This window comes from Uloborus diversus, chromosome 6, assembly GCF_026930045.1.
Source record: "Uloborus diversus isolate 005 chromosome 6, Udiv.v.3.1, whole genome shotgun sequence".
NCBI lineage: Eukaryota > Metazoa > Arthropoda > Arachnida > Araneae > Uloboridae > Uloborus > Uloborus diversus.
In genome coordinates, this window is record NC_072736.1 from 105,717,578 (window position 1) to 105,738,973 (window position 21,396).

The 21,396-nt window shown below is 32.4% G+C and overlaps 1 protein-coding gene across 1 annotated transcript; it reads left to right on the forward strand.

Annotated features, from left to right (window-relative positions):
* The first annotated feature begins 667 nt into the window (after positions 1-667).
* LOC129225113 (RNA guanine-N7 methyltransferase activating subunit-like) lies at positions 668-9,249 on the forward strand. Its single transcript, XM_054859672.1, has 2 exons — positions 668-923; positions 8,878-9,249. Exons 1-2 carry the CDS (start codon positions 748-750, stop codon positions 9,101-9,103), a joined length of 402 nt encoding a protein of 133 aa, XP_054715647.1. The 5' UTR covers positions 668-747; the 3' UTR covers positions 9,104-9,249.
* The last annotated feature ends 12,147 nt before the right edge of the window (positions 9,250-21,396 follow it).

Sequence of the window (21,396 nt, forward strand, 5' to 3'; positions counted from 1 at the left end):
TCAAACAGAAAGCTGCATTTATGTTGATTAAAAATACACCAAATCAAGGTCCCAAAAACAACAGAAATCTTCTTTGGTGACTAAATACGGTTCATAAAACCAATCATCGGCAAACTTAGGCTCATTAATAGATTCCGACACAATTTGAGCAATGTAGTTATTTATAACCTTATAAAACAGCTAATATATGCAACGTAGTATTATTTTTTAAAGAGGAAGCAACTTGTAAGAAAATTAGATTAAATTTCTTACATGTCAGTTCGGTGTACTGGTCAACACACAAAACGTATACTCACTTGGATTTCCTTTCATTTTTGTCTTCTTTCGTTTTTTTGGCACTCTCGTCCGCCAAAAACATTGGTGTATTGTATTTGTTCAAATGAAGAAAACTTCGCCCCTACTTCAAAAATCATTTCTCCATAATTACAATAATTAGATCATTAAAATAAAAAATACTATCCATATGGGAAAGAATGCTGAGAAAAGCACGAGGCGCAGCAGTTGCTGCCAAAAAACAACGCGAACGTGATCGCCAAATATCGAGGACGTCTGAAACCACGCCAAGTTACTTCAAAGGTTGCTAGAAAAATCGAGGAGTAGCAGACACTTGTAGACTTTTGAAATGAAGTGAAAAGAGTAGCAGACTTTTTCGCTTACGGTTGCAGATATGAAACAATTTTAATGGTGATTTTTGTTTACTAATTCAACATTTTATAAACAGAAGCAACCTACTGATAAACTAGCAATATGAGCGAAGTAGACGAACAAAAAGATTCTGAAAGTGTTGCGAAGTTTGAAGAAATGTTTAGGGACAGGTTTACTGAAGAAGATTCTTTGTTTATGGAGCTGAAATCCAAAAATTTGACTCCTCCTGCTGTCATTCATCCTTGGAGAATAGCTCAAAAACAATGGAATAAAAAATGGTTTGTCTATTGTCACATTTTATGCATTCAAGGTTGGCAAATTTTTGACGCATGACTGTTGTCACTTGTTTAAACAGTTAGGGGGAAAGGGGACGAGGGTCGGCAACTGCCAATAAAAAATCCGTATTATAAAACCCCCCCCCAAAAAAATCTCTTAATAGTGACGGTTGCTTCAATTTCTAAATTTATCAATAAGTTGGGCTGTAGTAAATTTGTCACTCAGTTTGAAAGCGTATCTATCTTCTTTGGGGGTCCATTGAAAAAGGAAAGTTGGTGTTCAGTTGAGTTATAACTGCTACATTTTAGAATTACATTACTTCCAAAATCTTGCAGGGCAATAGACCAATTGTCTAATTGCCCAAATGATGGGCCTGCCCAGTGGGGCCCCAAATTATAAATTTTTGGGAGGGCGGAAACTCTCAATTTCCCGGATGAAGCTCCAAATTTTGCCGAATGATAATATTTTTGCCAAATCGTCAGACATCTTTCCAAAGTAGGAAAGTTTTTTGAGGTCACAGTGACTTCCCATTCGAGGCTACCCTGGGCCTGACCTATGTTGAGCTGGATACGCCCTTTGTTCAGGATATCTGAAAATGGGATATGAGGTCACCTGAAGTTCCTATTATTGATAACTCTGTAACAGTATATTAACTAGATAGTTAATACAAGAACATGATCAAATATTTATGTAACTTTTCTTAAAATAGTAATATACTATAAAGATGGGGACTGCGGGTTCTAACTTTTCCCATTGCTAACAAAACTTGATTGTAAAATATCAATTTCCTCATTGCGATATTTTTATTTCGATTCATTTTAAAAGGATTGATTCAAATATTTCAGAAATGGGATTTTTTTTTCTTATCTTTTTGGATTTACCTACCTTATTTAGTTTTTGAGGAACTTATACAGACCAGAAAGCTCAAATTTTCAGTCAATAGCCCATATCCAGCAGACTTAAATTTGTTGCCGTTGTTTAATAAATCATGGTTCAAAATTATCAGTGATCCACTGGTCCAGGACCACACAAACATCCATCGGACCAGCAGAATACAAGTTTTAGTGGTATGTGGGACGAGTGAAATTTTATTCCTTTTTTCGTTTTGAATACTGTCTATAAGCATCGTAATTTTTCGAATTAGTTGAAAGTTTGCCTTTAATTGCATTATTTAGAGCAGGGCTTCCCAAACTTTCGTAGGTCAGTGTTTTGGGCAGACCATTTTAAAAAAAAAAGCTCTTGGGCGGGGGGGGGGGGGCTTTCCATCAGGGTTGGCTTTCTGCCGGCAGAAACTAGTTTTTTCTGTGCCAGTGGCAGGAACTGGTTATAACTGGTAAAAACTGGCAGGAACTGGCAAAAACTGAAAAGTGTCTTTAAAAACTCAAGTAATTACTAAATGATATTTGTTAAAGTAAACTAAAAAAATAAGCTTTATTTTATCATTTAAAACAATAAAATCCTAAGCTAGTGCCCTTGATTTTGTTCGTAAAGGAAACTTTTCAATTGCAGATGCTCTAATGTTTGGATTAATCTAACAAACCACGAAAAATCATATGGTTGCTTAAGAAAGAAGAGTGACATACAGAATTAAACAGGCATTACTGATTGTAATTTGCTTGCTTATATGCTTCATCTGAATTGCTTGTGATTGAAATTATCTTTTGCATCAAGAAGAAAGTGCCAGAATTTTACTTGCCAATATTAACGTAGAATTTCTATCTAATGTCACAACTTTGCAAAACAAATTGGCCCCATCTCTTGAAACTTATTTTTCCAGTCAAGTTTTTACCACTACCCCAGTTTCACATGATGGACCAGTTTAAAAAAATATACAATTGATGAAAGTTTCACGAACATCGCTTGTTCCTTGATGCTGGAGGCCTGATAGCTCTTCTGTTGCAAGAATATTCTAAAGTTTCTCATTTGTGCATATTCAATTGAGAAACTTTAGATTTTTAGAAACCACCTTTTTCAAGAGATAACTGCAGGGTTCAAAAAAAGAAACATTTGATTTTGAATTATGATAATATTGTAATTAAATTGTGCTTTGGTTAACAATTAATTTTTTTTCCATGCATTTTCTATTGTGTGTCAATAATTATTTTTTTGTCATTTTGTGAGTTTTTGCTAGTGGCAAATGTGGCAGAAAGTGTTTTTTGCCATGCGGGTTTTAACCGGTTTCTACCACTAGTTTTAACCGCCTCGACAGAAACTTGCCAACCCTGCTTTCCATAAATGATTTCACGAATTTTTTTTTTTTAACATGCTTGACCCCATCCCTCATTTTTCACAGAATATTGCACTTCACCTTGCCCCCTCTTCTTATCATATTTAATGCTGTTTTTTAAAAGCATATTATTCTAAAAAGATGTGTAATGTCTCTCTTCTTGTAACCCTCTCACTTCCCTTGTTGCAAACTAAGACAATTTCCCAAACCATCTCGCTCCACAAAGCATGACATAATTTGTGGATAACTCCTTGGTAGACAGTTTACAATGGATAATTTTATTTACAAATTCTGAAGTACAAAAATGAAATTGGTCAAGCAGAAATTATTAGGTAGTAAAACAATGAAAATTCAAAATTGAACATTCAATTAATGGAAGAGCAAAGTCAGTTTAGCTGACTGGTGGAATTTTTAACTACTGGAGACAAATATCAGGTTCAAAATCTTGTCAGCTGTGGTATTTAATTTATCAGAGTATTCTTCTGACACATTTTGAGCACTTTTTGTATGCAGACACTAGTCTCCTTTTTTTAGGACACTTTAAAGCACACTTTTTGGAACAGCTTTCAACTCAGTTTGAGAACACTTTTCAGAATGATTATTTGGTTTAGCACCTGTTTTTACAATTCTGGGAACTCATTTGAGAATATTTTTTGACTGCTGACAAATGTGTCTTCTTTGTAACACAGTTTTTGGGACACTTTTTACAAAATATTTAGACCACTCCTTTGATTTTACCGGTAATTTTTGTTGTTAATTTTACCGCAATATTGTGCGGCAGCTGTCAATTGCCGCCTGCAATGGGAGGCCTTTCACCAGGGTAGGCCGTCCTTATTCCCATCATTCTCGACACCAATCGACTGCCAATCATTGCAACAAAACTTCTAGTGGTATCATATTGAGACATTACACTGATTGGTAAATACAGAAAAATGTTATTCGCACAAAAGAAGGCTGTGATTTCACAATTGTAAACGAATGTGTTATCAGTATGTTATCAAACGTGTTTCTAATCTTTAAGTTGAACAAATACCCCGAGCGGGACACATTCAAAACAAATTTTAAGCACTTGTCAGCGCACTTTCTTCTTATGGAGCCAACTTGGAACAAGCTTTAGTTCAGATTCAGGCAACTAGAACACTTTTTCTGAATTTAAGTCTTCCAAATGTGTTTCTAATGTGTAATGGCAATTTGCACTGTGGTGGTTGCATGGTATCTCTAGATGTCGAGAAGTAGTGTTCAAAGGACAACACCATACTTGATGGTGAAAATTCAAGTTTTCAAATATAAAAGCATTATTTCAATTTCACTGAACGTGTTTAAAGCATTTTTTTTTCAAAGTTTGTGGCGGACCTCCTACTAAAGGCTCGACGAACCTCAAAGGGGTCCGTGGACCACAGTTTGGGAAACCCTGGCTTAGGTTATCTTCGCAATAAAAGATGGTTTAAGAAATTTTTACAACAATATAGCATATTGTTTTTACCATCCTATTGCTTTTCTTACAAAAGAAACTGTAAAGATTTTACTAGAATTGTTGAACCAAAACTTACCTGTTGTTTCCTTCTTATCCCCAGTCACTTAAATATGTCTATTGAAAACTGCTGATTAAATCTTATAGTCATATTACATGTATTTTGTTTTACCTATTTTTGTCATTTTTTTAATTTTTATTTTTCACTATTTAAAATCAGAGTGCAAGAATGGACCACTAAAAGTGCGCAGATCTCTGAAATTTTGCAGTTACTGGTCCATTGAACCAGTGACTTAATTTTCTAAATTTCTAGACCTGGGGCCAAACAATAATTGTTCCAAAACAAAGTCACTAGCGATAAAACCAAAAATTAAATTAATAAAATAGGAAACTCAATAAATATTTTTTTTTAAAGGTGATTATGAGATCAAGAAATGTGTCTGTCAGTTTGTTTGTTGGTGAGTAGTGATGTAAAATACCCGGGTATTTATTTTTAGGGGTAAATACCCAGGGTATATACCTGGGTAAATACCCAAAATGGGTATTTACCCGGGTATTTATTTCAAAAATTTATATTCAACTAAAATACTTTTCTGTATGTATTCTACTATATATATAACCAACCATATAAATTTTTGCCCAAAAATTGTATTTTGATCACATATTTAAAGAATTATTGTGTGAAACAACTTAGCAATCTAATATGATATTCACATTAAATGGATATGCCTACTCAATGTTGATAGCCAAATTTCAGATATAAAAAGCCATTCTACAAAAAGTAAAAAGCTTAACATATTACAAAAAAAAGCAAACATCCCATTTAAGTTTTAAAATAGTTCATTCTAAATTCTGACAGTTTTTTTTTTGGTAAAATTTCATTAAGCCTTTAACTAAAAAAAATTATAATACATAAATTTTTATATTTTTAATCTTTCATTTTTCGGTTTATGTTTTAAAAAGAAAATCATCACCTTTTGATACTACCCAAAATGTTTTTGCAAAATGCGCAATTACCCTGCCTTCGGATGAATACCCAAAAAAATATTTACCTTCCCACCCTACATCACTAATGCGTGTATTAAAAATAGTTTGAATAAATATTCATCATGAAGTACCGGGGAGCAAATGCTAATGAGCAAGGCAACAGAAAACAATTTTTTTTTCTGCTTATTAATGTGAAAACCGTTTGTATATTTGCCACATTATCACTTAAACAGCAAAAAAATAAATAAATAACATCACAGTGTCTTGATAACTTCTCAGTTTATTCTTTCAAACATCCCTCACGCTTCCTTTTTTTTCATTTTGGATATAAGTAACCTAGATTGTGATTTTGAAATTCTGAAGTTCATCATTGAATTGCTTATACTTCTCCAATTATGACATTGAAAAGAAAGATTCTTCGTTTCACGATGTGTTTCTTTCATAATTTCATCAAGTCTTTTAATAAAAAATATTATAAACTATGTAATACATATGTATGTATCAGTTTTACCAATTATTTCATATTTAGATTTAAAAAAAAAATCCCATTCACTTTTTGCATTTTTTTTTGTAAAATACCCAGTTTTTGGGTATTTACCCAGGCCTTGGGTAAATACCCGGGTAAATACCCAAAAAATATTTACCTACCCGCTGGGTATTTACCCAATCCACATCACTATTGGTGAGATAACTGCACAGATCCCGAAATGTTGTGGAGTTAGGAGTTGCGAACCCCCATTGCTGTGGAGGAAAACCCCCGTAAGGTACAGAAATACGCAAATGCTGTGGGAAACGGAGTTGCAGACCTTTATTGCTGTAGAAAAAGGGACTCCTGTACAATTGAAGGGACTAGTCTCCCCCTGGCTCGAGTAGTTCTCTGAATGTGGGAGAAGACAAAATTCTTGCTCGTTACACTGGTCGTAGTTGCAGAGGAGAACTGACTATTTTCTTATTCCAATTTGGTTTCTGTGAGGGAGAAAACTTTGTCACTAGATCTAGACTAACTGGTTCGTAGACAGCTCATATGGGAAGGGGGAGGGGCAACTTCACCCTCACTTTTAAAAGTACAGGGGTTACCCAAAGCAGATTACTTCTAAATTTGCGACATACGTCGCAGAACAGATGCTTGAGCTGCAGAACTATTCTGTTCCAACTTAAGAGGAAAACTCAAGACAAATTTTCTGCAGAAATTCTACAGATTTCTGTGAAATTTTTGCAGAAACCACAGATTTTCTGCAAATATTTCCGAACTCAAGACAGAATTTTGCACAAATTCTGCATATTTCTTTAAATTGGAAGAAAATCTGAAATTCTCGGAAATTATGATAATTCGGTGGAAAGTTTTCGAAAAATGTTGACTTTGGTCATCTGCAGGAACTTTGGATTTACTTTGAACTTAAAGAATTCTGTAGAATTTGTGCAAAGTTTTATCTTGAGTTGGAAGATATTTTTAGAAAATCGACTTTTTATGAAGATTTTCTGCAGAAATTTCATATTCTGATTCTAAATCTGAAAATATTCCGATTTTTCTCTTGTTTTCCTTATTTTTCCTAATCGACCTTCATCCACTGCAATTACCTCAATAAACATATGTTTTGGAAACATGCCAACATCTCTGAAAATTGAGTGTCTTGTTTGAGATTTCAATCTTTTTGCATCCTGAAAATATTTTTATTAATAAGAAAGCTCTGACATGTTTTATTATTTGTTACCCTAACTCGACTCATTTTATTTAATATTTCAGCAATTTATTTATTTATTAAAATTTTTTAAATTTTTCTTTCATGTAAAATTAACAAAAAAAACGTGGTTTGACACCTGGGTTCGGATTTTTTAAAAATTTTGTATCTTTGCTCTTTTTATGTATTTTAGAAAGTGTGTAAAATATTTTTGGAGAATCTCAATTGGTTTAGGTTCCACAGAAATGCATAACAATAATGAAGTTTCAAAAACTGAAAAAAAAAAAAAAAAAAAAAAAAACCTGTATGAAAAGATTTTGATTTAGGGCTCTCAATTTGTGGAAAAGGTCACATTAGTTGCTTGTGTATACAATGCTTGAAGTAGTTACAGAACACTTTACGTCCGCATTCGAATGGCGGAATTGGCAGCCGAGAACATTCTGCTAGGCTTAGAAGGAAAACCACTCGAGACACCTGTACCCATGCCAAAATAGGAGAACGCTTCTTCGGACAAACAACTGTGTTACTGTGTGCATTTTCTGGACTACTTGCTTAAAAATCCCGAAAATAAAAAAACAACTGTTGGTCAATTCATTTTACATTGCAGAACATCGTCAAGTATTCTGCTTTGGGGCAGGGGTTTTGCCAATCCACTTTGTTCAAAATTATCGATTGATCAAAAAATGATTAAATTGATTGATTCACATGCTTAAAGAACAAAGAATTGACATAATAAGTGTTGGTTTATATTTTTCTTAAGTTTAATATTTTATGAAAAGTGATATTGAGCTTTAAATAGGAAGAAAGGAGTCAACTGTGGCCGTCCATCCTGACTTTTCAGGTGGCATCCCGAATTTTTCATTTTAGGTCATTTAATCAATACTAACAATGTTAATTTTCAATTCATAAAAAATATTCAGCTTTAGTGGCACCTGCCACTGATAAAATGGTCATTGTAAAGGTCCTGATTTTCTTATCTGTTTGTAAAATGAAAATTTATGTGCAAATGTTTATCAGTATTGAATTGAAGATGCCAAACACAGACATAAAAGAGTAAAAGACTTAGTCTAAAAATAAAGAACCAGTTGAATATTTCATCTGTCAAAATGTAAAATTTAATTGCTAGTTAGCCAGTAACAAACAAGTTATCACTGGCTAACTAGCAATTAATTTGGTCTAAGCCCAAACCTATCATTTCGAGAGGTCAGGGGGTGTGTCTATAGCTCCCCTGTCTTTGAAAGATTAGTGTTTTTACGTACAAGAAAGCATGGCCTCGTTTTCAGATAAAATTTACATTTAGTTTACAGCTCTCTCTCCACCCCCCCCCCTCCCCTGATATTTTCTTATTAAGTTTACGCTGAATATACACACTCCCCCCGCCTGGAAAATTGGAAATAACCTGGCATAGGTGTGAACTTTGTATTATTTTATTGTAGTGATAAAAGTTATTCCTTTTGATTTATTCATTTGCAATTGTTTATGAAAATTCTGATCCTAGCATAATTTATTTCATTCTAGATGTACTCTAACAACCTAAGATCCTAATATTTTGCACCTTTTGTGTGTATAACGTTATATGGTTTGAATTTTAGGGACTATTCACCTCGGAACCAAGATGGATATAGAAATAATGGTCGGCAACATTATAAGCAAAATCCACGTGATGACCACCACAATTCCTCTCAAGATGGAGAATGTAGCAATTTCAGAAGCAGGAGTTATGAATCATACCATGATGTCAACAGAGATAGAAGTTATCACAGGGAAATGGAACTGAGATTTAAACACAGGGGCGGCCAACATAATTACAGGAATTAATGGACAAAAGAACTGAACAATATTTTTATATTGTTTTACTGTGTATGTATATATTAAGATCATGTAAATTATTTTTCTTAATATACTTTTTGTTTAGTGATTTGATTTTAATAAATATTATTTTCTTTCCAATATAACATCAAAAATTTTTTGGCGTTTGATATACCAACATTTTTTTATTATTATTATTGATTTTGATACCATTGATAAGGGTAACTAATCAAAGAAATAGTAGAACCACCTACCTTAAATCTCTTAATTCCTGAAACTTACCTCCTTTTTTTAAAATGGATCACTGGATGCCCTTAAACTTTCAGAAATGAGCTTGCATATGCTAGCTTTTCTTTTTAAACTATCTTAAAAATATACTTTTTACGTGAAAATAGAAATTCTTTAAAAAAAATCAGATTGGTAAAAATCCATTTTTAATGTTAATCTACTAATAAGATTTTTATAAAATGCACTAAATCATTATAAAGTAGAAGCTAAGATCTAAAATGAAAAAATAACGGGCTGAAATGAATTGGGCAGTAACAAATCCTAGTAATTAACTTATATACAGGGGAAAGCTCTGTTTGCATGCTTTTACATGTGAATTTCCAGAAAAATTATTTCACCTGTGAATCTTTTTAAACCTTATTTCCTTAAAAATCCTTTTTATTTATTTTACAAACCTGGTAATTAAATATTTCTTGCTACTATCCTATCAAAAAATATTTCTTTACTTATTTAACATTCGAAACAAGACTTTTTACTCTTGAACTGAATCCAACATAAATATCACCTTCAGCTATCGGGGTATGAATTTCAAAACGATTTTGTCATGTGATCTAGTTGAAAACGAAAGGACCTACTTCAAGACCTAGGAGAATTATGCTGATAATTTCGAACTACCTCTGAATCAATGCAATTACAGAAATTCACCAACTTTGCCAGAGCATAAATCTCCTTGTATTAATAAATGGAATCATTTTTAACCGACTTCAAAAAAGGAGGTTATGATTTTGTATTGCGGCTTTTTATGTGTGTTTTCGAATTATTCCAACACTACTGGACCGATTTGAAAAAAAAATTTTTTTGTTTGGAAGGGTATACTTCCCAGATTGTCCCATAATAATTTGGTCTGGATCTGATAAGGGGTCCCGGAGAAATCCAACTAACTTAGTCTAACTTAGGTTCCAAATCTTTGATTTACCCTATTTGTTCTTTAGGGAAAAGTTAAGGGTAAAACAGTAAATTTCATGAAATTTCCCTCACAAACGATTAAATATAAAACCCATTGATAAACAAAGGTTTATATTTTTTTTTACCTATAGTTAAAGAAAGTACTAAAAGTATATATTATTAAGAGTAATGATAATGAAAATTTTTAATTAAGGATTCTCTGAAGCAAACATAAAATTCATTCTAATGGAATTTTTAATCTTCATCTATAGTGGGGCCATGTGGCCATGTGAAAAAAAATGCGACTTTTATCATGAGTTACATGACACTAATTGCAAAACATAAATTACAATTTTACAAATTTAAACTTAAAGCGATTTCGTTTTTTTTTTAGTAACTCGTGCATTTGCTTTCGGAAAGCAAACTTTGATAAAGTTGAACAAATGATAAAGACAATTTTTTTTTTTTTTTTTGTACATTATTACACATTTGAAAAAGCCTTTCTTCACAGTCGTAGGAAGTTTCAGAGACGCTCGCCGTGTTATTTACACCACTAAAAAGCAAAAAATAAATTACTTTTAAATAATAAAAAAAAACACCTCCAAAAAATACCCGGGAACTAAAAAGCAAAAAATAACTGATTACACTTACATTTTATTTCCTACCCAAACATAGAAATGAAATTTATTTTACAATTCCAGTACAAAAATCAGCTAAACTAAACACCGAATTATAAAATAAACACTGATTTAAATTACTATATGATGAATTATTTTAAATACCTAACTAATTATATACGATCTCTTAATTTTTAATAAACTTTTGAAGTCAGGGCGTCCTATAAACTACTACCTAATGTAACTGAGTAGGTTTAGTTTTTTTTCAAAGACTAATTTCGCGTATAGTTAAATTAGTGTTTAATTCAGGATTCGGTGGGTTGTCAGTTACGTTATGGTAGTTGTTTATAGGAGTCCCCGACTTCAAAAGGTTATTAAAAATTAAGAGATCGTATATAATCAGTTAGGTATTTAAAATAATTCATCGTATAGTAATTTAAATCAGTGTTTATTTTATAATTCGGTGTTTAGTTTAGCTGATTTTTGTACTGAAATTGTAAAATAAATTTCATTTCTATGTTTGGGTAGGAAATAGAATGTAAGTTTAATCAGTTATTTTTTGCTTTTTAGTTCCCAGGTATTTTTTGAAGGCGTTTTTTTTTTAATTTAAAAGTAATTTTTACAAAGATGTATCAATCAATTGAAAATTTATAATTACGTTTTTGCAAAAAAAAAAGCAAAAATTCATTCAATTTCTGCATTAAAATATTGTGCGAGGTGCACGATTTAAAGATGACAACAGACCAGGGGCGTATGCAAGGGGTGGTTTTATTAGAAATGACGTTCCAATAGTGATCTTTGAAGTGAACTGAAGAGGAACCTTGCTAAACGCAAACCAAAACTGTAAACTGAAACGCGAACTTTCAAATCCAAACCAAAACTTTTTCATTTTTGTTCCGCGTTCGCGTCCATATTGTAAAACAGTCAGTCTCTCTCGAACCACCGTAGTGTGTAGATATGTGATGTAACGTTAGCTAATAAATGTATTTAATTTCTTTATTAGTTAAATTAATGAGCAGTGACTACATAAAGCATGTAATAATGACAACACTACACAATTAAAGGAAATATAAAATGATTATAGAGAGAAGGCCCAACGTGAACAACAGATGAACAAATGAAGGTAAGCTCTTTGCTTATCTATTATCAATCTTGTTTTATTTAAATTGATTTCATATAAATGGATAATTATTATTAAAATGGCCTACCGAGTCATAACAGATTATGAGACTGAAGCGCTCTTTCGCTCGGATCTCATTTAAAGGCAAAAGCTAATTAATACATTTGAATTAAATTATTATAATATCCAAGCATATCTAATAAAGGTCAGAAAAACGGTATAATTAAAATGGCTTCTTCTTCAAAAGAAAGCTTTACAATTGATAAATTAAATCAAAACAATTATGCCGTGTGGAAATTCAAAGTTGAAATGCTTCTCATTAAAGAAGATTTGTATGACCATATAATCGGTAATCCTCTGAACCCTCTAACTGAAGCTTGGACTAAAAAAGATCAAAAAGCAAGAGTGTTAATAAATTTATCCATTGATGATAAACAAATAGTTCACGTAAAAAATGAAGTCACTTCTCGAAGTACTTGGGAGGCGTTAAAAAAGATCCACGAACGATCAAATTTATCAAGCAAACTATATTTGCTGAGAAAATTATACAGCACAAAATTAGAAGAGGGTGGTAATATGAATAACCATATTATTAAAATTCTTGAGATCACTGATAAGCTCAAAGCTATTGGTGAAGATATCAAAGATTCCCATTTATCTGCTCTCTTATTATGCTCCTTACCCCCAAGTTATGATACATTAATTACAGCATTGGAAGCACGGCCAGAAGAAGAATTAAACTCAAATTTTATACAGGGTAAATTAACAGACGAATATAACAAAAGAATTGAAAATTCCGCTTCAATTAAAGAAAGCGCTTACAAAGCAAATAATACAAATAAAAAGAAAAATTACCCGAAACGTGAGAATAAAAAATTCTGTACGTATTGTCACAAGAAAAATTATGAGAAATTTGAGTGCTGGCATTTAAAAAAGAAACAAAATAACTATCAGACAAATAACCCCAAAAGCAATGAAAAATTCCAAAATAATTCATCGCTCTGTTTCGAGACGAATAAAATTCCGAAATCAAACGCATATAGCGAAGCGAATTCCGATGACCCACTTTCAAAAGAAGAAAAATATAAAACATCAAGTAGGGATCTGGCTTATCTCTCCTCAGACAAGATCAAGAGGTACAATGTTTTATTGGATTCGGCTTGCAGCTCGCATATATTTAATGACAAGCGTTTATTTACTGATATGAATAATGATCACAGCGCAGTAACTGTTGCGAATGGTGAATCATTAAGCTCCTATGGAATTGGAAGCGTCAAACTTAAAACGAAGATTTCGGATGGGAACACTTGTAACATAACAGTTAAAGATGTTTTATACGTTCCAGATCTTGAAACTAATTTAATGTCAGTAAGCAAAGCAACATTGAATGGTTGCACTGTAACGTTTGAAAAGGATCGTTGCAAATTAACATATGAAGGGGAAACTTTTCTGGAAGGAAAATTAAAGCAAAATCTTTATGAAGTAATCTTAGATAATTCTAAAGATGAATGTTTTGCTAACCTAACTCATCAGTGCGATAAGAAAAATTGCATTGAACTTTGGCACAAGAGATTAGGACACAAAAACTACAATTCAATTAAAGAATTAGCATCGAAGAAACTTGCAATGGGATTAGAATTAGAAAATTGTGCACACAATTTTTCATGTGAAACTTGCATCAAATCAAAATTAACAGATGCACCTTACCCTAAGCAAACACATCATAAATCAAAACAAATTCTCGAGTTAATTCATTCTGATTTATCAGGTCCATTTAAGACACCAACTATTGGAGGTAAAATATATTTTCTTACATTCATAGACGACTTTAGTAGGTTTACAATCATATACTTACTATCTAAAAAGAGCGAAGTGCTAACAAAATTAAAGGAATATATCGCTATGACTAAAAATAAATTTGGGCGGATTTTACAAACTTTAAGATCAGACAATGGTGGAGAATATATAAATCAAGAGATTGAAAATTTCTTAAAAGAAAAAGGTATTCAGCATCAATTAACTGTACCATATTGCTCTTCTCAAAATGGGGTAGCAGAGAGAAAAAACTGAAGTTTAGTTGAAATGACTCGGTGTTTACTGTCCCAAGCAAATTTACCTCAGAAATTTTGGGGTGAAGCAATAAACACAGCCACCTACCTTCAAAATCGGCTCCTCACAAAAGCTAAAGAAAAAACTCCCTATGAACTGTGGACAAATAATAAACCCGATCTATCCAATATAAAAATATTTGGATGTAAAGCGTATGCGTATATTAATAAAACTAAGCGAGGAAAGCTAGATGACACAGCTATTCAAGGTATTTTCGTGGGATATGATAACAGATGTAATGGATACAGAATTTATGTTGAAGGAAAACATATAATCAGAGCTCGCACTGTAACATTTATTGAAAATGAAAATTCAAATATGAAGATCAAAGATAATTCAAGCCTTGATTTACTTGAAGATAATGAAAACACTGCTGCAGGAAAATGTACTAAAGCAGGGGAAAATTCTGGAGAAATAAAAATCGATATACAAGAAGATAACGAGAATTCAGATGATGAAGAAACAACGGAGCAACAGCGAAGATCAGGAAGAAAAAATAAAGGAATACCTCCTGACAGATTTGCTTACACTACAAATATACAAAAAAATAACAGAACCGAAAAACTGGAAAGAGTTAGAAGATATTAAAAACCCATATGAAAAGGCAAAATGGCTTGAAGCTATAGAAGATGAAATAAAATCCATTAACAAAAATAACACTTGGGAATTAGTTAATCCTCCCCAAGGGAAGAAAATAATTGGATGCAAGTGGGTTTTTAAAGCAAAATACAACTCTAAAGGAATTGTAGAAAGGTTTCGCGTACGACTTGTTGCTCAAGGTTTTTCACAGAAGTTTGGACAGGATTTTGATCAAACTTTTGCACCAACTGTTGCATACACAACAATAAGAACTTTCCTAATCAACGCAGTACACAAAAATCTGAAAATAAACCATGTAGATGTGAAAACAGCATTTCTTCACGGAGAGTTGAAAGAAGAAGTTTACATGCGTCAGCCGGAAGGGTATGTAAAACCAGGTGAAGAAAATAAAGTTTATAAATTGAATAAGGCCATATATGGTTTGAGACAAGCTGCCCGAGCTTGGAATTTGAAAATTGCTGATTTCTTACTAAAACTAGGTTTTGTGCAGAGTAACACTGATAAATGTCATTTTAAATGTTCAAGAGGTAATAATACAGTGTACATTATTGTATATGTAGATGATATACTGATAGCAGGAGAAGATAAAGACATAAGTAACATAATTGAAGAACTGGAAAAGGAATTTGAGATAAAAAACTTAGGTTTCGTAAATCATTACCTAGGAATAAATATAGAAATAACAAAAGAGGGAAACATGATGTTAGATCAAAGAAACAAAATACAGGAAATAATAGAAAAATTTGATCTTGAAAATGCAAAACCTTGCGATACACCAATGGAACCGGGTTACCTAAAACTAAATGATGAAGAGAATTTACTCCCGGATAATAAAAAATATCGACAAGCAGTAGGAACACTGTTATACATAGCAACAGTCACTAGACCTGACATATCTGCCTCTGTAAACATCCTCAGCTGAAGGAATGAAAAACCCAGACAGAAGGATTGGGAAGCAGTTAAGAGAGTTATAAGATACTTAAAAACAACTATAGAATACAAGTTGATTATAAAGAAAGAGATGAATCCTATCTTAACAACCTATGCCGATGCAGACTGGGCTGGAGACATATCTGACAGAAAATCTACCAGTGGAAATCTCTTTAAACTTGGTAACTTTCCTATTCAATGGATCACCAAGAAACAAAATTCAGTCGCTCTTTCATCAGCTGAGGCTGAATATATTTCAGCAGCTAATGCAGCGCAAGAAATAATATGGATAATTAGTCTTTTAAAGGATTTGGATTTACCGCAAGAACTACCAATAGTTATGATGGAAGACAATCAATCCTGCATAAAAATGATTCAAAGTGACAAGTATCACGCTAAAACAAAGCACATTGATATAAAGTACCAGAACATCAAACATCTGAAGGAAACCGGAATAGTTGACTCAGAATATTGTCCAGGCAAGGAAATGACTGCAGATATCTTAACTAAACCTTTACCTAAGCCTGACTTTACCAGACATAGAAACAACCTGCAAATAATGACTTCAGAGATCAAGCAGGGGTATTAGAAATGACGTTCCAATAGTGATCTTTGAAGTGAACTGAAGAGGAACCTTGCTAAACGCAAACCAAAACTGTAAACTGAAACGCAAACTTTCAAATCCAAACCAAAACTTTTTCATTTTTGTTCTGCGTTCGCGTCCATATTGTAAAACAGTCAGTCTCTCTCGAACCACCGTAGTGTGTAGATATGTGATGTAACGTTAGCTAATAAATGTATTTAATTTCTTTATTAGTTAAATTATTGAGCAGTGACTACATAAAGCATGTAATAATGACAACACTACACAATTAAAGGAAATATAAAATGATTATAGAGAGAAGGCCCAACGTGAACAACAGATGAACAAATGAAGGTAAGCTCTTTGCTTATCTATTATCAATCTTGTTTTATTTAAATTGATTTCATATAAATGGATAATTATTATTAAAATGGCCTACCGAGTCATAACAGTTTACAGGGTTCAAACCCCCTCCAAAATTTTTCATCCAAAGAAATGCTTTCCATTACTTATTTATTTTATTTATTTTTTGGTGACAAAATAATATTGTTCTTTTTTAATACTTGAATTTTAATTGGGAAATGAAATTAGTATGACTGAAAAATTGTACAAACTCATTGTGTGTTTATGGTAATTATTGAGAAATACATTTATTATGTAACAATATGTCGTTTTGTAAGAACAGCCCCTCCTTCCATTTATACAATCTACTAGCAAAAATACCCGGCGTTGCCTGGGTCAGTAATAATTGTGAAAAACAATCGCTACTTTCTTTTGTTTTCTGTTTTAACTGAAAGAACTCAAAACACACCGCTTTGACGTCATTAAAAATTGAGCTTCATCCTTACCCATAAAAGTAAAACAGCAATAAGTATAAAGAACGAAAGAGTATTCATTTAGAAACGAAAGCACAAAGTGAATCATATAAAAATTTGAAGAATTTCCAAAATATATCTAACAAAAACAAAGATCACTAAACAAACTGTGCTCTTTATTTACTTAAATAGTACACACACACACAAAAAAAAAAGAAAAAATGCTCTCTACTATGTTTACCTAAGTGTGCAAAAAGTGAGTTTCCAAATGTTTAAATGACTTTAGACTCATGTTTGCTCCGGAGAAGCCTTGATTCAAAATTTACATTATGATTACTTTTAATGTTGCTGTTGTTAGGCAACGAATTTTCAAAACAATGGGTTTAATCCAGGGCTGGCAAAAACCCAGGGTTTTTTTAAAAAGCCCATGGACCTAGGGTTTTTTGGGTTTTTTTTTAAATAAAACCCAAAAAAAACCAACTAAAGTTGGGTTTTTAAAAAGAAATGTGGGTTTTTTTGTCTTTTTTTAGGGAAAATGTGGGGTACTTGTAGCGTAAGTATATGGACAAAGTGCAAAAATTGTCTTCGGGTAAAAAAAGCTGGAAAACTAGTTAAAATTCAGCGTTTTCTGAAGAAAAGTATCAAAGACGAAAAACCCAAGAATGGTGAAGTTTCAGATTTTTTAATTTTCATTATTACCAACAGTTAAGGCAAAGTTATTTCTCGAGTAATAAAATCTATTGTTCGTTTTAATTACCACATTTTTTTTTTTTTTTGAATTTTACTTTATTGTATTTCATTTTGTTATGCAAAACTACAGTAGAACCTCAAGTGGTTTAAATCCCTTTTTACTGAATTCCAGCTTGATCAAGATATTTCTTTGAATTTTATGTTGCCTGTTTTTCTGTTTCTGTGTACAGAGTAAGAAATATTAAACTTTTTCGTGAGATAATGAAAATATTGTACCTGTTCTGTGTTCTGTCGACCGTTTGAAAAATCTTTGTTTCTAAAAAATATACCTTGTGTTTATTCGAGATTTGTGACGTGTCGGTTAGCAGAAAATAATTGACATGAAAGCCTTTTAACTAGATTAGTTTCCTTTGTACAATCTACAAATATTGAGAAAATCAGACATGACAGGACTTGGTTAATATAATTTGAGTTATTTATTAACCAGTTAAAGAAAAAAGTTAAATACATTTATTTAAAATCTTTGAAGTATTTTTTTAATGCCGTTAAGAGTTAAGAAATACTATTAAAGTTCAAAATTCATTTTTTACGTTCATTGTCTGTGCTGAAGAACAAATAAAAAAGAAGTTTAAATTGTGAAAGTATTTAAATTAATTAATTTTTTCAAAAACTTCTCAGAAAATTTAAAAAAACCCAAATGTGGGTTAAATAATGGGTTTTTTCAAAAAAACCCCATTGGGTCCAATTCGGCCAACCCTGGTTTAATCTTTAATCATTTGATGTGGAAATTACATGACATTCAGTTTAAGATCACGCCGTTTTTAAACTAAGATTCTTAGCAATAAATTATAGCCTAACTTGTTCCCCGATTCTGTAACTATCTATGGTGAAAAAATGGTTCAAATCCCTCCAGTAGTTTTGAAGTTTACCCCGACATCCGGACAGAAATTAGCCCTTTATGTATAAAGATAAGGATGCAACTCCTAAGAAAGCAATAAATATCATGCATGCTCCAGAGAGGCCTTGATTCAAAATGTACATTATTATTACTTTTAATGTTGCCGTTGTTAGGCAACAAATTTTCGAAACAATGGGTTTAATCTTTAATAATTTGATGTGGAAATTACATGACATTTACTGTTTTCGATCACGAGGTTAATGAACTAAGTTTTTTAGGAATAAATCATAGCCCAAGTTGTTCCCTGATAATGTAGCTATCTATGCGGAAAAAATGGTTGAAATCCCTCCAGTAGGTTTGAAGTTTACTCCGGACAGAGATTAGCCCTTTATGTATAAAGATTACATGACATTTACTGTTTTCGATCACGACGTTCTTGAACTAAGTATTTTAGCAATAAATTATAGCCTAAGTTGTTCCCCGATTATGTAGCTATCTATGGTGAAAAAATGGTTAAAATCCCTCCAGTAGTTTTGAAGTTTACTCCGGACATCCGGACAGAGATTAGCCCTTTATGTATAAAGATTAACAAAAATCAATAGAATACATATGAAACCAAATTTGATAGGCCATATAAATGTTTCAAAAAATATGTTTGGTAAACCCCCCTCCGAAACAAGTCTGGTTACGGCCTTGCAACAGACATATATTTTTATTCTCTAATTTTTTTAATTTAAGTTTTATTAGCTTTAGAATTAACTTAAGTATAAAGATTCAGTCTAACCCCACCATAGTGAATCCAGGATGTAACAATCCCCCGGTCGTTGTGAACCTTTTAAATGGTCCCAATTGAAGCCTTTTGTGGTTAATAATTTCAAACGCTTGTAACAATCACTAAATGCTGGAAGATTAGTTATAGGGATCCATAAATTTTCAGCTTCTCATAGCACCTGCCCCAGCTACGTTCCTTGCCAATTTTTCCGTAAGCAAACGATCTTTTTACCAGAATACCGCTGTCCAAATCACGTTCCTCTCACCTACAGTTTCCCGGTCAATATTGCAAACTTCACACTGTAGTTTGGATGAATTAGGCAAGCCATTTTTTTTTCTTTAGAGGATTTAGTCAAATTTATTCTGAAATTGGAAAGCAGCGCCCCCTGCATTATTTAAAAAGTTAAAAACGCAAAAAAAAAAAAAAAAAAAAAAAACCTTGCTTAGGTTTAGCCATGAAATTATTTGTTAAATTTATTAACAAAACTAATTTTATGATTACCATTATTTTTCATTGTTTTTAGCAACAATTAAAAAGCAGAAGTAAAAAGCAGGTTAAGACTGAGAAAGTAAAATTAGTCTTTAAAAGTATATTTGTCTATTGTAAGCTTAAAAGTTAAAGCCCGTTTTCTTTATCTTTCTGTAGAGGAGAAACTTCTTTTCAATTATAATATAATTTTCTCACGTTAATACTGGGTTGTATCTTTGGTAGTCTGGTTTAACATCAGTTTTCTTGTACTCAGCATTTGGATTTTATAAGTTTTAGACATTAATTAAGTTCAATACAATAGCAACCTTTTTTAAATTTGCATTTTTAAGTGTTAAAAGATGCCGAAAATCTCGGTTAATAGAAACTTTGTATAAAAACTTGTCTGGATCGCTAAGTTTTAAAATGTATTAATTAAAAGTACAACATATTATTTTAAGATGATGAAAATTAACATGTAAAAAGTAATGTTTTACGGTTGAAACTAAAATAGGAAAGCAACTTGTAATAAGTTTTAAACAGTCAATTGAATTTTTTTACACTGTTAAGTTAAATATTGAAAGATGCATTAAAAAAAACACGAATTTCCAGAAAATATTTTTATTTTCAAGTTAAAAATTTATTTTATTAAATGTACGTTTAAAAAAAAAGTCTTTGTTATCGGCTTGGTTAACAGAAACCTTGGTTAATCAAGGTTCTACTGTAGTTTGCTTGATGTTAAGGCTTCATGAGTCAGAAACTATTTTCTCTACAATTTCAAATGAATGTTGGCAAATAAGCACTTTTAAGCTACTTGCATTAATTTTTCCCGTCATTGAAGGCAACATTCTATCAAAATATAATCATGCTGCACTAGTTTTTTAACTTAGTGATAAGATATACAGGTAGTTATCAAAATAATGGAAACGCCGAGACAAGTCTGGTGTTGCAAATTGCTACTCTGCGGTGAATGTTCTGTTAATAAAGGTGCCTTCTGACTGTAACCACTCACACTCAGGGCCTGATTACCGCACAGGCCTACTAGGCCTGGGCCTGGGGCCCCCTCTTCCTAAGGGGCCCCGAATTACTTAAAGAATTATGCATAGCATTACAACTATACAAAAAATACACACATTTTAAAAATAATAGCCTTCAGGGGCCTCCAAATTATTGTGGGCCTTGGGCCTCACTTTTAGTTAGTCGGGCCCTGCTCACACTGGTGAACCCAGATGGTGATTGAGTACTGTGGCCACTTTTGCTGCTATTGTTCGTTTTTTATACATTACAATCCGCTTCAATATCCGTCCGTTTCTTTCACTGAGCTTTTTCCCATCTACTATTTTGCTTTGCCGAGCTTGTCTTAGCATGCTGTGCGTATGCTGTTATGACTTTAGATAGTGTACCTCTAGAAACGTCAAAAAGTGGAGATGTTTGTTACACTTGCTCCATCTAGACGTGCTCCAACTATTTGGCCTCTTAAAATTTAAGAGGTCCGACATTTCACGTGCTTGAAAAAAATTCAAGACGTCC

Coding starts and splice junctions, on each gene's coding strand:
- LOC129225113 (XM_054859672.1), top strand. CDS start 748: ATGAGCGAAGTAGACGAACAAAAAGATTCTGAAAGTGTTGCGAAGTTT. Junction 924..8,877: donor AAACAATGGAATAAAAAATG/GTTTGTCTATTG, acceptor TTTGAATTTTAG/GGACTATTCACCTCGGAACC.